The 14,060-nt window shown below is 45.9% G+C and overlaps 1 protein-coding gene across 1 annotated transcript; it reads right to left on the minus strand.

Moving 5' to 3' along the window:
- Positions 1–3,472: 3,472 nt before the first annotated feature.
- Positions 3,473–13,786, minus strand: DDO (D-aspartate oxidase). Its single transcript, XM_010199235.2, has 5 exons — positions 13,624–13,786; positions 8,148–8,348; positions 7,861–7,969; positions 7,025–7,201; positions 3,473–5,412 (listed from the first exon to the last, which is right to left on the minus strand). The coding sequence occupies exons 2-5, from the start codon at positions 8,317–8,319 to the stop codon at positions 4,845–4,847; spliced, it is 1,026 nt and encodes a 341-aa protein (XP_010197537.1). The 5' UTR covers positions 8,320–8,348; positions 13,624–13,786; the 3' UTR covers positions 3,473–4,844.
- Positions 13,787–14,060: the final 274 nt, after the last annotated feature.

The raw sequence follows: 14,060 nt of genomic DNA on the forward strand, positions 1-14,060 counted from the left end.
TATTTAAATTTTGCACGTCTAGGGAGAAAAATGAGGGTGGGACATGCAATTAGTAAAATATTAGGACACGTTCTTGGAAATTGGAAGCTTCTGGAGCAAAAAGCTGAGGCTCCTGAGTAGGATGCTCAGCCTTTTTGTGGTATGACCTTAGCAGGGAAGAAAACCTCTGCAAGTAAGAGCAGGAGTTTAAAAGGAATCTCAAGGTGGAGACTGGGGGAAAGTGAGCAGGCAGAGAGGAGTAGGAGTTCATGATGGTGTGGGCTTACAGGTGTCATTTTGAACTCCTCATAACCACAACTAAGCAGGAAATGGCATGGTGCAATCTGGACAAATAATGCCTCTTTTAACATGGCACAGGAGCTGGAGCAATCAGGCTGAGTGTATACTTGTCTCTATTTGCTCTAAGTCAGAAAATTTGATACGGGTCTGTTCAGGTTTCAGCTGGTACAGAGTTAACTTTCTTCCTAGTAGCTGGTACAGAGCTATGTTTTGGATTTAGTATGAGAATAATGTTGGTAGCACACTGATGTTTTGGTTGTTGCTAGGTAGTGCTTCTCTCAAGTGAAAGATTTTTCAGCTTGCTGTATTCTGCCAGCAAGGAAGTGCACAAGAAGCTGGGAGGCAGCGTGGCCAGGACAGCTGACCTGAACTAGCCAAAGGACTCTTCCATACCACAGAATGTCATGCCCAGTAGATAAACTGGGGGGAGAGGCAGTGAGGGGCATCTGTCAATGGGTAGCAAGCAATTGCATTGTGCATTCCCTATCTTTTCTTGTCTTTTCTTTCTCTCTCTTTTTGTGATATTAATTTTCATTACATTTTATTATCATTATTTATTATCATTACAATGATTGTACTTTAAAATTGTTACTATTATATTTTATTTTGGTTGTTAAAACTGTTCTTATGTCAACCTATGAGTTTCAGCTTTTTTTTTTGTGGTTCTCCTCCCCATCTCACTGGGAGGAGGAGGAGTGAGTGAGTGACTGTGTGATGCTTAGTTGTTGACTGGGGTTAAACCGTGACAGAGTCTAAAATGCTTCATTTTTATATGAGGTATTGGAACATCAGAGACATTTCAGAAGAATTTTCTAATTGCTAGCTCACTGTAGTAGCATGATAAAAATTACATGGAAAAGAACCAAAATAGATCCCATCCAAATGAGGAAAAAGGCATGAAGTCTGTCAAACTAAAAGAAGAAACAGAAATGCAGGCTAAAAAAGATTTTGAACAAATAACTCACTAAAAGGCAAAAAGCCTCCTGTACCCCAGCAGAGGCAGGGAGCCTGCTGGAGGGTTCTGCAGGTGACCAAGGTGTGCAGTCAGCAGTCAATCAAGGTGACAAAGGAGTCTGAGAGAAAACAAGCCCTAACACAACACCTAAACAAATTACTTATGTTTGCATTCAGTGCAGAAAAGCTTAGTGAGATTCCCATGGCAGAGCTGTTTGTTAAGGGGATAATATAGAGAAGCTGCTCCAGATTGAAAGACTATTAGATCAGGTTTTAGAACTAATAGATGCAAGGGATAGAAACGAACGATGAGAAGCAGATGTTACTTGCTTGTGGGTTTCTAAGGAACAGTAATAGGAAATTGTTGCACTGTTAGGGCTGGTGTATAACCTTTTACTTAAAGCAGGCAAAGAAAAAAGAGGATGGCATATGACACCTTTTTCTTTTAAGTTCTGTGAGGCATCTAGAGAATGCAAAGCACTAAATGTGACACCCATAGCAGGCAAACAGTAGAAGCTATGGTAATTGAGTAGTTGCAAGGACAGGTATGGACCAAAGGGGATGAACTGGCAGAGCTTTGCAGTGAGGAACTATGAAGCTGTGCTTCACCACTCTCTTACAGCTTCAGAAGAAACAGTGAAGCTGCAGACCAGAGCAATCTTCTTGGTATGATCTGCTCAGCTTCTGGAAAGCCTTTAATAACATCTGTTACCAAGGACACATAATGAAGCTAATCTGTTACGGGATAAGAGGGAAGATCATCTCATGAATCAGCACCCACATATAGGATAGAGAGACAAGGCAGGGTTAAATCATCCATTTTTCACAGTGAAATCACATCTTAGAGGGATCTGTAGTAGGGCTGGTGCTAATCCACATACCCATCAGGGAGGCAGTAAATGGTGACATGTCTCAGTCTGCTGGTGGTACCAGCCTTATTCAAGGTAGTAAAATGCAAACTGTCTGCAAGGAGCTGCAAAAGCATCTCATGAGCCAGGGCAAAGTAATGGCGGGTGAAATTCAGTGTGAATAAGAGTAGAGAAGGACACATAGCTGAGTTGGGAGGAGCACCCCCTCACTACCCATCTTCAGCAGTGACCTCTGAACCAACTAGTACTGTTCAGGACAAATATCTTGGAATTAGGTGCTTCTATTCAAATGTTGGTTAAAAGCTTGTTAGTAATTATAAAGCAATGAAAAGAAAAGGAATTATGAAAGGAAGAGAGAGGTCATCAAATAAACACAAAGTTTGTCCCCTAGCATGAATACCATGTGCATTTCTGGTGTCTCCATCTAGAAAAGGGTATATTCGAGCAAGAAAAGGTATGAAGATGAGCAATAAGGAAGACCAAAGATATGGGATGACTTTATGAGGGTAGCAGCTTCATAAACCAAGATTCTTCAAGGTGGGGAAGAAGAGTTTGAGAGAGAGTATGATGCAGCTTTATAAATTCAAGAAATGTCATGAAGAACAAGTAGTCACAGCTTCTAGAAAGAGTGACTAGATGCAAGAAAGGGGCATCAAAGGACGTTTCCAGGTTCAAGATAAGGATGAAGGGAAGGAGCTCTGCTCCTGGGCCAAGAACTGTCTCCCTTTACAGAACCTGTTGTCACAAGATGTTGGGAACTACAGCACCACCATTTGTGGTTTCAGAAGCAAGTTGACAAATGTGTCATCAGAGGAATGTGGACTACTAAGCTGCTTCTCATCTGAGGAAGCCCTTGAGCTGGGAATGGCTAGAAGTGGCCCTCTCCACTACTGACTGTGGCCATAGCCAGGACATCAGACTGATGAACCTCATGGCTGAACCCGTTTTGACTTTTTTATCAATCAAGTGACTTTTAGAAGTAACCCTACCACCCTGCAGAGCAGAAGTTTCTCCCAGGGCTATGAACACCCAAGAAGTGTTTCTTGTTCAAGGATAGGCTCCACTGTTTGATATTTATAAAAGATAAAGGCAGCAGCTCTGCTGTCTCCTACAATTGGAAAAGACAACTGATTGGAGAGGGAGATGCAAAATTAGCCTTCAGAGCTGAGGAGAAGAAGACTGAGGACTGGCTGAGGCTGATTCCAGGTGCTTACTGACCTATGTTGGTGATGTTCCTTCTGACACCTGTCCCTTGTGAAGGATAACTGTCCTTACACCCAGAAGGAGCTGGCAGCTAGGTCTGAATGTGGTCATCTTGGCCCTGTGGGGCCAACCCCTTGTTTATGAAATGAAACACTACAGAAATTACCTTTGCATCATTATTAGAACATCATTTATTGGTGCTTTTTAACCACGAGAATTCTTGAAGGATTTTCATTTGTTTTGTAACCGAAAGGACTAAAAAAATAAGAAAAGCAGATGCTAACACTCTTGAGTGAGCCATTTAAGATCTAATGAGCGGCTTAATCACTACGACTCAGACTTATACTTTGATGGTAAGTCCCAATTTTGGGGTGCAATTATCTTCAGCCACATCAAAGGGCTTGAACTATGGAGTGTAAAGCCCAGCTCATCACCTGCCATGGAGTGAGGATCTGGGCTCCAGGGGCTCAGCTTCCCTATGGCAGAGGAGCTCACTCATGTCCAGTTATAGACAAATTTGTCTTTAGGGTGTTTACCTAGTCTTTAATGGCTCTTCTCTCCTTTATGAAACTGAAGTTGGTGTTAAGATCCTTGTTGGTTTGTTGCCAATTTATTCACATCAGCTGTTGCAAGGAAAGCAGATGGTGCTGATGCAAAGTAGCAGAGAGATGCACCCACTGTGCAAAATCCTCTCCTATAGAACTTGAGATATACCAATGCTGCTATTGGGGTGGGGGGAATAATTTCTGTGTGAGAGCAAAAACTGAGGGGCTCAGAGAAAAAAAAGAACAAAGATATTTGCAAAAAAGCGTGAGAAAAGTTGAACAAAACTGTATCTCCTATGGGGCAACTTTCTCTCAGAAACATTGCATTAAGGTCCCTGAGGTGTAATATGAGCAAATGCAGTAATCAATGTCACAGAGCTGATCTTAAAATCACACTTGCCTGGGCACTGTGCATGGCAGTGACCTAACAGTGCTTTCTGTGAGTGTTGACCTGGAGTACTGTAATGTAGCACTACATGGGTTTTCATTTTCCTTAAATTAATTGGAAAATGGCAGGAGCAAGGGCAATATGAGGTCAGATTTGGTAGAAGGTAACTAGTTTTCACTGGATCTGAACCTAGTACATCCAATACCCTTTAGATGCAGATGAAGAAAAGCTAAGTTGATGTTATTTAGATGATCACTAGAGGTCCTTTCCAACCCCTACCATTTTGACTGTGATTCTGTAATCTGATCCCTGTTATGTGAAGAATATTTACATACCTTGCCTTTTCCTTAACATGAGGCTCAGAGATATGCCCAGGGCAGGAACAATGCCAGATGGATGAGAAGGACAAATGAACTAATCCTTGGATAAACCTATCATATCTTTCCAAGTTGGCATCTGGGAGACAGATGAAATACTACCAAGCATCTGCAATGGCACAAGCTGTTGTCTTAGGTCTCTTCTATTCAGTAATGGAACAAAAGTCCAAAGCTGCTCCTAGGAGATGCAATACTAGCCTGTTGTACATGGAAAAGGAACCTCTGGGATTCAAAGCTTGGCCCTCGATGAGGAGTCTTGCAGGGCAGCGATGCATTCTCTCACTAAGCGGGCAGCCTCTTTGGCTGTGCCCCTGTGCATCGCAAAGCCACCTGCCCCATGCCCATAGTTGTGGACCACTGGGAGCTTAACTCCTCCTTGGCTCAAGATCTCTCTCTGCAGTCTCACACTCTCCCTGGATGGCCTCAGACCCACCTTCACTTTGATATCCTGAGCTCCCTGCAGTGAGGGCTCAAGCAAGCAGCATCTGTCAAAGATGTCTTTGGTAGTGCTAGGGTCAGGGTCAAGACTCCATCTCTCCTTTTCCCTGGTTCCCCCGAGGGTTACCCTGTTTATCCCTGGGTAGATGTAAGTTAAGCCATCACCATCCCGGATGAAGTGTTTCACCCAAGGAGCATTAACTTTGAGCACTTGTCCCCTGACAGGGAAGAGCTTCTCATCCCCCACCAGCTGGTGGGCTCCAATGCCTGCGCAGTTGACGACAATGTTATATTCACTGTGAAGCTCCCACAAGTCCAGAACTTTCCTGGTGTACATCTGGACGCCAGTTGCTTTCAACCTGTGAAAAGATTCCACAAGTGAGGCAGAAAAGTACCCCCGAAACTCTCATGTAATTATGATGATCATCAATGAGATAGATTGCCTTCAATGTACCGAGCAAAATCAAACAACAGATGGGATAAAAAGCAAAGAAAATGCCATGAGGTTTCTGTTTGTGATTTGCATGATTTGATCTCATCAAAGCTATTTTTTAGCTTGTTTGGACTGGAAAAGATACAGCAAGTTGATCAATATTAGAGAAGGGTCTGGCATAAGACCCTAGGCAGTCAGGTCCTCATAGTCTCACTGGTTAATTTCCATAACTATACCAAGCTTTAACAGCTCAAGCAAGCTGAAAAATGTCAGGTTTATTCCCCAATTTACTTCTGCTAGCAACAGTGCTGTGGTACTGCATCCTTTTTAATGTGCCTGTTACTGTCATGTTAGTTCCCAACTCAGCCCCCTGACACCAAGAGCCACGTAGTGCCATGCGTGAAGTCCTGGGGCCCCCAGAACATCCTCGCAGGTTGGGCAGATGTGGCCAGGAGACCCATACAGTTCAAGAGCAGCATACCGCAGTTGCCCATGGCAGCTCAAAGCACTATACATCCATGTCTGCTCCTCAGAAAAATTCACCCCTTCTTGAGGTTCATCTTTCAACTTGATTTCAAGCCAAATTCCACCCTGGACCTGCCTGAAGCTTGAAACCTTTCCCAATGGAGAAACACTGGCGTGAGATGGAGTAACTGCATACTGTCAGCTGGATCCAGTTGCTGGAGGTCTTTAGTGGGAGGATTTTAGCATCAGCAAGTCAGGAGACAGGTCTGTGATGATGATGCAGTAAGTGGGAAGTCCTGTCCTTTCCAGTACTTTGGCAGATGGCAAAGTGATTAACCCCACTATAAAGGCAGTGGTTTCCCACAAAGGAATGAGTGAGGTGAGGATTCAGGGCACAGCTGGTGTTCGGGTGCAGCAGGACACTGAGCAAAGGGCTTTTGCAGCAGCTCTGCCTGGGCAACTTGCTGCGAGAGCTCATATGCATTGTAATTGGGACTCTGCCATGATGCCATTAAAAATACCCCAGTTAAAAACTGCTGAAAACTCCTGAATTCAGGCAAGCAAGCAGGAAAAAATTCCTCAGGTGCATTTCCGGCCCAGCAAGGTGGGCACAAAGGCAACTTTCCTTCACAGGTAACACATCTTCCCAGATATGCCTGTTCTCCCAGGGGCTGGATGTGTCTTCAGGAACAGAGGGATATTGTTTGGGAAGTTTGACAAAGGAGGAGCACTCACATGTTTTTTTAGGACATGGTAGATACCCGATTTACCTTCAAGGTAAGCCTGGCCAAGTAAGGCCTCTGTGGATATGTTGGTCCTATGCCCAGAGACACTCCCACTCTAAGCACTACTGGACAGCCACAGTGGTACAAAGTGGGGCCTTTCACATTTTGGGAAAATTAGGTATTTATTTCTTCTGCTTCTCCCCAAGGAAGGACTTGCTGCACTTTCCCCAGTAAGAAACAATCCTTTCCAGTTTTGCTCCAACCCAAGGCTCTCAAGGAGTCCTCAGCTTGCCTTATGTCCATCTGCCTGGGTTTCTCTCTACGTGCCCAGCCTGCAGCAAAACTAACCTTTTCTCCAGCCACAGCAGGTAGGGGGGGCAGTCACATTTCAGTGTTGTAAAGGCCTGACCAAAACGGTGCTGCGGAAACTTCTGGAGTTCTGCTTCAGACATTGGTCGGAATCCCAGGACGACATCTGACCAGAAAGGTAACTCTTCCTTGGGAGTGTTTTTAAAGATCTGCCACCTAAAACGACACAGAGAAAAAATTGCAAAACTTCACTGCTGTTGTTCATGCCAAGGCAAATAAACTGAAGAGGGTTCTTCCAGCTATACTTATACTGTATGTACTTTCAGCTGTGGAAGCACAAAGTCCCCTCACAGTGTCCCCACCATGGCTGCAGTCACCCTGACTGGACCTTCACGTAGAGCCACTTGCATACTTAGTCACATTTTTTGGGTACCCGTAAAGATCCCCAGCCTCAATGCTCCCAAGTGGTGAATTCTTGTGTACTTAGTAGGTGGCATAAAACACTCCCAACACCTCAATGCTCCCTCAAATGCATCCCTATACCTAGTTGCTGAAGCTAGAAGATCTTGTAGTCTCCTCATTCTAGTGACCACCCCTGCTGCAAAGCAACTGGTGGATGACAGTATAGAAAACATCAGTCATTAAAAGACATTTGGTGCTGAACAGTCTTGAGTGGTTTCTCTTTGCACACCCCTGCATGAAGTTTGCTTGAAAATACATTGTATCCGAGCAGCTGCAATGTAGTTTCTTGGGAATGTGGCTGTAAGAGCTAGTCCATGAAGGGAATAAGCCTGAACTCCAGCAAGGAAAAACCTCTCTGCCTGCTCCAGCACACAGCATACACATGGCAAAAGCTAACCCGGGGCTGTTCTTACCCAGAGACCAGTTGAATGCCAGCCTCTGACGCCTCGGCTGAGTTACTGATGGCAAAAAGGTAAGTGAAGGTGTCTTTGAACCATTGCTTCTGCACGTTGATTGGTGAGTCTGCATAATGAAACCAAACAGGCAGAGAGGAATAACACAAAGGAGAGAAGCAACCAAGTCAGCATCAAGGAGAAGGGACAGAGGTGAATACAGGTTAGGTCACTTTTCTTCCTGAACTTCTGTGCATCACTGCACAGGCGGGCAAGCAGCTGCACAAAGTGCCACGAGCTGCACGTACCTGGGTAGGTGTGAGGGATGAGCATCCCAGCTGCAACGTCACTCGTCGTATTGGGGCTAAACTGGTCTGAAAGGATCGTCACGGAGCAGCTGGGGCAAGTCTCCATGATGCACAGTGCCGTGGACAGGCCGACGAGTCCCGCTCCAACCACTGCTACCTTGGGTGTTGCCATCTCCAGGATTCAGAACCAGAGGTGCCTACCTGCATTTGGAAATAACATATTCCTTGTTACCAATATCGCTGCCAGACACCCTTGTCAGGTTATGAAATGACAGGCTTGGGGAAGAGCGGGTGGAAAGTTGCCTGACAGAAAATGACCTGGGAGTCTGGGTCAACAGACACCTGAACATGAGCCAGCAGTGTGTCCAGGTGGCCAAGAAGGCCAATGGCATCCTGGCTTGTACCAGAAATAGTGTGACCAGCAGGAGCAGAGAAGTGATTGTTCCCCTGTACTCAGCGCTGGTGAAGCTGCACCTCAAAAACTGTGCTCAGTTCTGGGTCCCTCACTACAAGAAGGACACTGAGGCTCTGGAGTGTGTCCAGAGATGGACAACAAAGCTGGTGAAGGGTCTGGAGAACAAGTCTGATGAGGAGCAGCTGAAGGAGCTGGAGTTATTTGGTCTGGAGAAGAGGAAGCTGAGGGGAGACATGATCACTCTCTACTTGATACCTGAAAGGAAGTTGTAGTGAGGTGGGGGTTGGTCTCTTCTAAGTAACAAGTGATAGGGCAAGAGAAAATGGTCTCAAGTGGTGCCAGGGGAAGTCTACATTGGACATTAGTGAGAACTTTTTTCCCCAGGAGGGTTGTTAGGCACCAGAACAAGCTGCCCAGGGAGGTTGAAGAGTACCTATCCCTGGAAATACTGAAAAGACATATAGATGAGGTGCTGGGGGACATGGGTTAATGGTGGGCTTGGCAGTATGAGGTTTGTGGTTGGGCTCAATGATCTTAAAGGTTTTTTCCAACCAAAATTATGTGATTCTATGACATTCTGTGGTTCTATGATGTACACACAAGATATAACAGAATCCCTCCTGGAGCAGCTGGTCGAAGACTAACTGGTGCATGCAATCAAGACCAAAGTGAGGGTTAAAAAAATCATCAGCCTTCGGTACGCCAACAAATATTTGAGAGGAATTTCCACAGCTACTACCCCATCCTCAGCACAAGAGCAGTGGTCAGGAGAGTGATCTGTTCATATAGCACTGATGTTTGGGCTGTAGCAGTCTGGGGTAAGGATTTTTCAATAAAACTGGAGAGACTGAGGAACCAGTCAAGTTTTCCATCATGTCAGGGGCAAAAGTTGGAGCTCTGGGAAGAATGGCTTTTAGGCACCAGAAGCAAAAACGTTTGAACCCCAGGATCTCCAGCAATAAGGTCTGTTACTGCCTGGGCAGCAGAGCAAATTGCACAGGATGCAAATTAGTTATGCAGAGCAAAGTGTCTAGAGCACTGGGGAAGACATTTTCCTTAATGCGCATCTTAGTTCCTCTGCTGTACAGGGCACCTCCTCCAACCCTGAAAACTGGATTACCTGTTTACCTCTATCCTGGAAGACATGAATTTTAGACTATTAAACACAATGAATAGTTTCACAGCCTTGCTGTTTACACTCCTATGTCCAAAAATGGCTTGGACCACAATGCCTTGGAGATAAAAGCATGAGAAGAGAAGCTACTTGTGCCCTGAAGGATTTTGTGCCTCTAGTGACCTGAGGTGTCCTACTCATCCTTGACCCCTGTACCTGCCTGCATGACTCATAGCATCTATGAACATCTGTCATGCTCTCCTAGCAGCACACAGTAACCCCCAGCAGCCATGCAGCCTTGCTGTCCTGAGAGCCTGCATATTTGCCTCTCTCTGCTTTGCTTTATAACCTGATTTATGTCCTGGAGCAGCTTCACTCCACTCCTCAGCATCTCCAACTGCTGATTGCAACTCCAGGAGGTGCAGCATCTCTATTTATCCTTGGCCTGGCCAAGTTTTGGAGCTTGGCACCTGCCTTGGTAAATTAATCAGCTTGTTAATAATCATCTGGCTGCCTATCCCAGCGAAGTGCCAGCCAGTATAAAGCACAAGAGAGCTGTGCAACTGTGCATCCTGCAAACTCCCCAAAGCCAGGAACTGAATGGGCCCAAAAGAGATTGGTTAACCTCAGAAGTGATAAATCCTTCAGCAGTTTTGAAACAGGTAAGTTGAGGTATGCCTGCTCACTCAGGCACTCCTTCAAAGGGTTACAGCCAAAAGCTGAGGAAAGATGTAGGGGGAGAATCTCCTTTGCCTATGGGTCTTACATTTTCCTGGATTATCTACCAATATTCACTCCTGCAGAGGATGCTGAGTGATATGGATCTTTGGTCTTGCTCTCTGACGGTCTTGCTTTCTCCTGTAGGACTTCTCTTCCTTGATTGTAGAAATCTAGCCTCACAAGTTGCTTCTGAGAACCTCTTTTGGAAAGCAGTGCCTGCAGTTACGATGGGCTGATTTCCCATCTTCCTGTGGCTTTTGGCATCTTTGATACAAATTTAGGCAAGACAGAGTGTGTGGGATTATGATATGTCAGGTTTATTTATGAGATCCTTGCTCATAACTCTTCACATAGCTTCTCACTTACCTACCCTTGAGGTTTTACTACTTAAAATTTGATGTCACTACTACATAGGAAGGACTCGTCCTCTGCTCGCCATTGCTCATCATTGCATTCCTTCTACATTGCAGCCAAAGGTTGTTACAACCCCTCCTCTTCCTCTCGGGGAGATGATTACATTTGTTCCTGTTAATTATTACATCTTTCACAAGCTGACTATGAAAGCACTCACACAGCAGGGAAAGAGGATGCAGTGCAGGGCTAAAGATGAACTCTGAACCAGAGTTACTGCGCTGCACCTCTGCCACCCACAAACTCAATCTGAAAAAAATGCTGATTTGAATGGGAGCTGCACCTCTCTGCTCTACCATTACCCCAGGCTGCCTCAGTCACCTGCACTGGGATGTGTGCAGAGGGTCAGAGCATGGACAGTATATGCTTCCCTACCACAGCCTCCAGAATATTTTCTACTGTGAATCGTTATTATAAAACTGAAACCAAAACAAACACAGAAAAGAAAAAGAGTAAAAAATGAATTAGGGAAGTTTTACTAATGCTGAAGTTACTTTTGTTAGGAAAATCGGTTCAGAGGAAAGTCTCTAAACACATTTTTATTAACAAATCTTCTTTCTCAGCACTGGCAGCTGTTGAAATGGCATGTGGCTGTCAGCACACCCAGTAAGCCTCCAAGCAGCCCAGGGACGACCATAGTCCTGCTGGAACATACGCAGTGGGTACATTATGCTTCTGCCAGAGATGTGCTCTTGGTTGCCTGTCACTGCTCTCGTTTACCAAAACCCTTGGACTGTGATGGAGATTGAATTTCCTGACTGACCTCCCCACCACAGGGGAAGAAGGAGGAGCTGTGGCTCAGCAGAGGTTTAGGTTTCACAAGTCTCCCCAATTTGGATGAAGTTTTCACAGAGGAGTCAGTTTAATATCAACTGATCGCAATGTTGCAAAAGCCATTGAGAGAGGGAAAGGGCTGGAGCCTGCGGGAACAGCTCAGAAGGCCATGAGGAGCACCCATCAAACATATTTTTCGAGCACTGGCTGCTGCAATCCAGGAGCACATTAAACCCGAATGTGCTAATGTGCCAAAAATTAAGTGGATGTAAAGTAGAGGCAGCATACACTTGTATGAGCAAATGCAGCTGAGGCTTTGCAGAGCCACCCAGCTGGCTACAAGCACAAGGCTCACCTCCATCTGCCCTGGCAGTGTAGCCTGCCCCAGCACCTTGCTTGGAGGCCACAGGAGGAGAAACTTATTTTTAGCTGATGTGGCAGGCCAGCTTAATTCTAGTGAGGGGGTGACACTTCTCACCTTCTCAGACAGGTTTTCACTGAGAATTTTGCAAAAAATCAGCATTTAAAAAGCAACTCAGTTGCAGTAACTGTTGGGGAGAGAGAGGAAGAATGTCAGGTACCATTTAGCTCTCTATCTTTTCTTAGTGTCTGAAGTATGGGACAGAAACCAGACGAAGCCACCTGGAGTTGTAATTCTCCAGCAAAGAGGATACTGGCTGCCTGATGTGAGCTTTGTGCCCTTGCCACTCTCCTGCTCCTCCCATGCCAGAACAAATTATTCTTTAAAATATAGCAATATTTTGTGATGTGACTCAACCTTCCAACTCCTGCAGCTGAGGAAACAATGTCAGTCTTAGGGGAGTCCTTATTCTTTTTTGCCTCAAATCATTCTTTTTTGCCTTAACATCATTCTAGCAGTGGACAACATGATCAATATGGAAAAATACACTGGTCCCTGGCACACATATGTGCACAGATCCAGAAAATGGATCATCAGGAAGTAACTAAAGAAAACCAAAACATGTTATATTTGAAGTTCTGTATTTGGGTTTGTTGTTATTTTTTTTTTTAAATAACAAATCAACTCTCACCATAAGTACTGAAATGCTCTGGATCACCTGAAGCCTTGCAGTACCAGAGAGCAAAGGCTGCTGAACTGCTGGAGGGGCTCCTTGTCCACCTGGAGCGGCTGTGCCCACCCTGGGAGTTTGCTGAGGAATGGGCCCTGATTTTGGCAATTTTACTCTGGCCTGGTGCCTTTTCTGTTGTGTGGGCTGCCCTGTGAGATGGACATTTGAGTCCTGCCACAGGAAGAGGTAAGGATGCTTTCTCTTCATCAAGTAAGGGACTGCGGAGACTCCTTGGAATCCCCTCAGCCTTTCTGCACATACATCACCACTGCAAGAAGCAGGTGGCTCTGAGCCACCATCACAGGAGACCCCAAGGCCTCAGCTCCTCTTTCAGATAGCAGTTTGCATATGCATGCACAGGAAATTAAAGGAAAAAAAAGTAGGTCATACCCACCCCATAAGCTACCAACAATAGACACACAACTTGGATTAGATGATCTCTAAAGGTCCCTTGCAACCCCTACCATTCTATGATTCTATGAACTACATGCCAAGTGATGCTCTTGCTTTTCTCCAAAACACAAGACATCTGCAGTCCTCGTTCCCTGCAGCATGAGGGCCGTTGAGCCTGCTGCCTCTCTGTGCAGAGAGAGGGAGGAGCAGGGAGAAGCTGAGGTTTGGCAAGACCCGAGCTCCCCAGGGAAGCAGTGGGGATAGCAGAGCCCAAGCCAAACCCTGCAGCTCATCGCTCATGCCACAACCAGCTGTGACAGCCACTGCATTTACTGAGCAGCCGTCTCTATGTGTGGCCTAAACCCCTCCCTCCAGCTCCTTAAGGAGCTGGTTTATGCCCCGTGGAAAGCACTAGGGGCACTGCTTGGTCCCTGTGCAGCCCCTGTGTGTGCCTTCCCTGGCCCTCAGCAGCAAAAGCACTCTGTCACCTAACATTTATCCCTTCAACTGGAACTATGGTCCAAAAAATACCAACCAAGTGGGGAGAGAAGACAATACCTGTTGAGAAGGAGGAGGAGGAGGCCTCCTGTTGTGGTTGGAAGCGTTGCTCTCCTGGAAGCGCTGGGAAGCGCAGCAGGAGTGTTGCCGGGGTGGGGGTGAGGGGGTGGGTGGGCCTGCCAGCTGCTCTCCTTCCCACAGGCTGCTCCCCAAACGCTCGGCTCCGCGTCCCTCCACTAATAAAGAAGTTGTTTGTGCTGGGGCAAAGGCCGCCTCCAGTGCTGGCTCCTCTCCCAGGACAGCCTGGCAGCCGTGCCTGGGCCGTGCTCTTTGCTGCCTGCCTGGAATGTTTTTCCTTGACGATTTCTCCAGTGCACTCCAGGGGAGGCTCAAGGGCTCTTGCTTTCCTGCACAGAATATATTGGGTTTTTTCCTCTCTTACAAACAATTAATTCTGTTTTGAATGTTTCTGAAGCTGCCTTAAGATTGCCATAGAG

This window comes from Colius striatus, chromosome 2 (assembly GCF_028858725.1).
Source record: "Colius striatus isolate bColStr4 chromosome 2, bColStr4.1.hap1, whole genome shotgun sequence".
Lineage (NCBI taxonomy): Eukaryota > Metazoa > Chordata > Aves > Coliiformes > Coliidae > Colius > Colius striatus.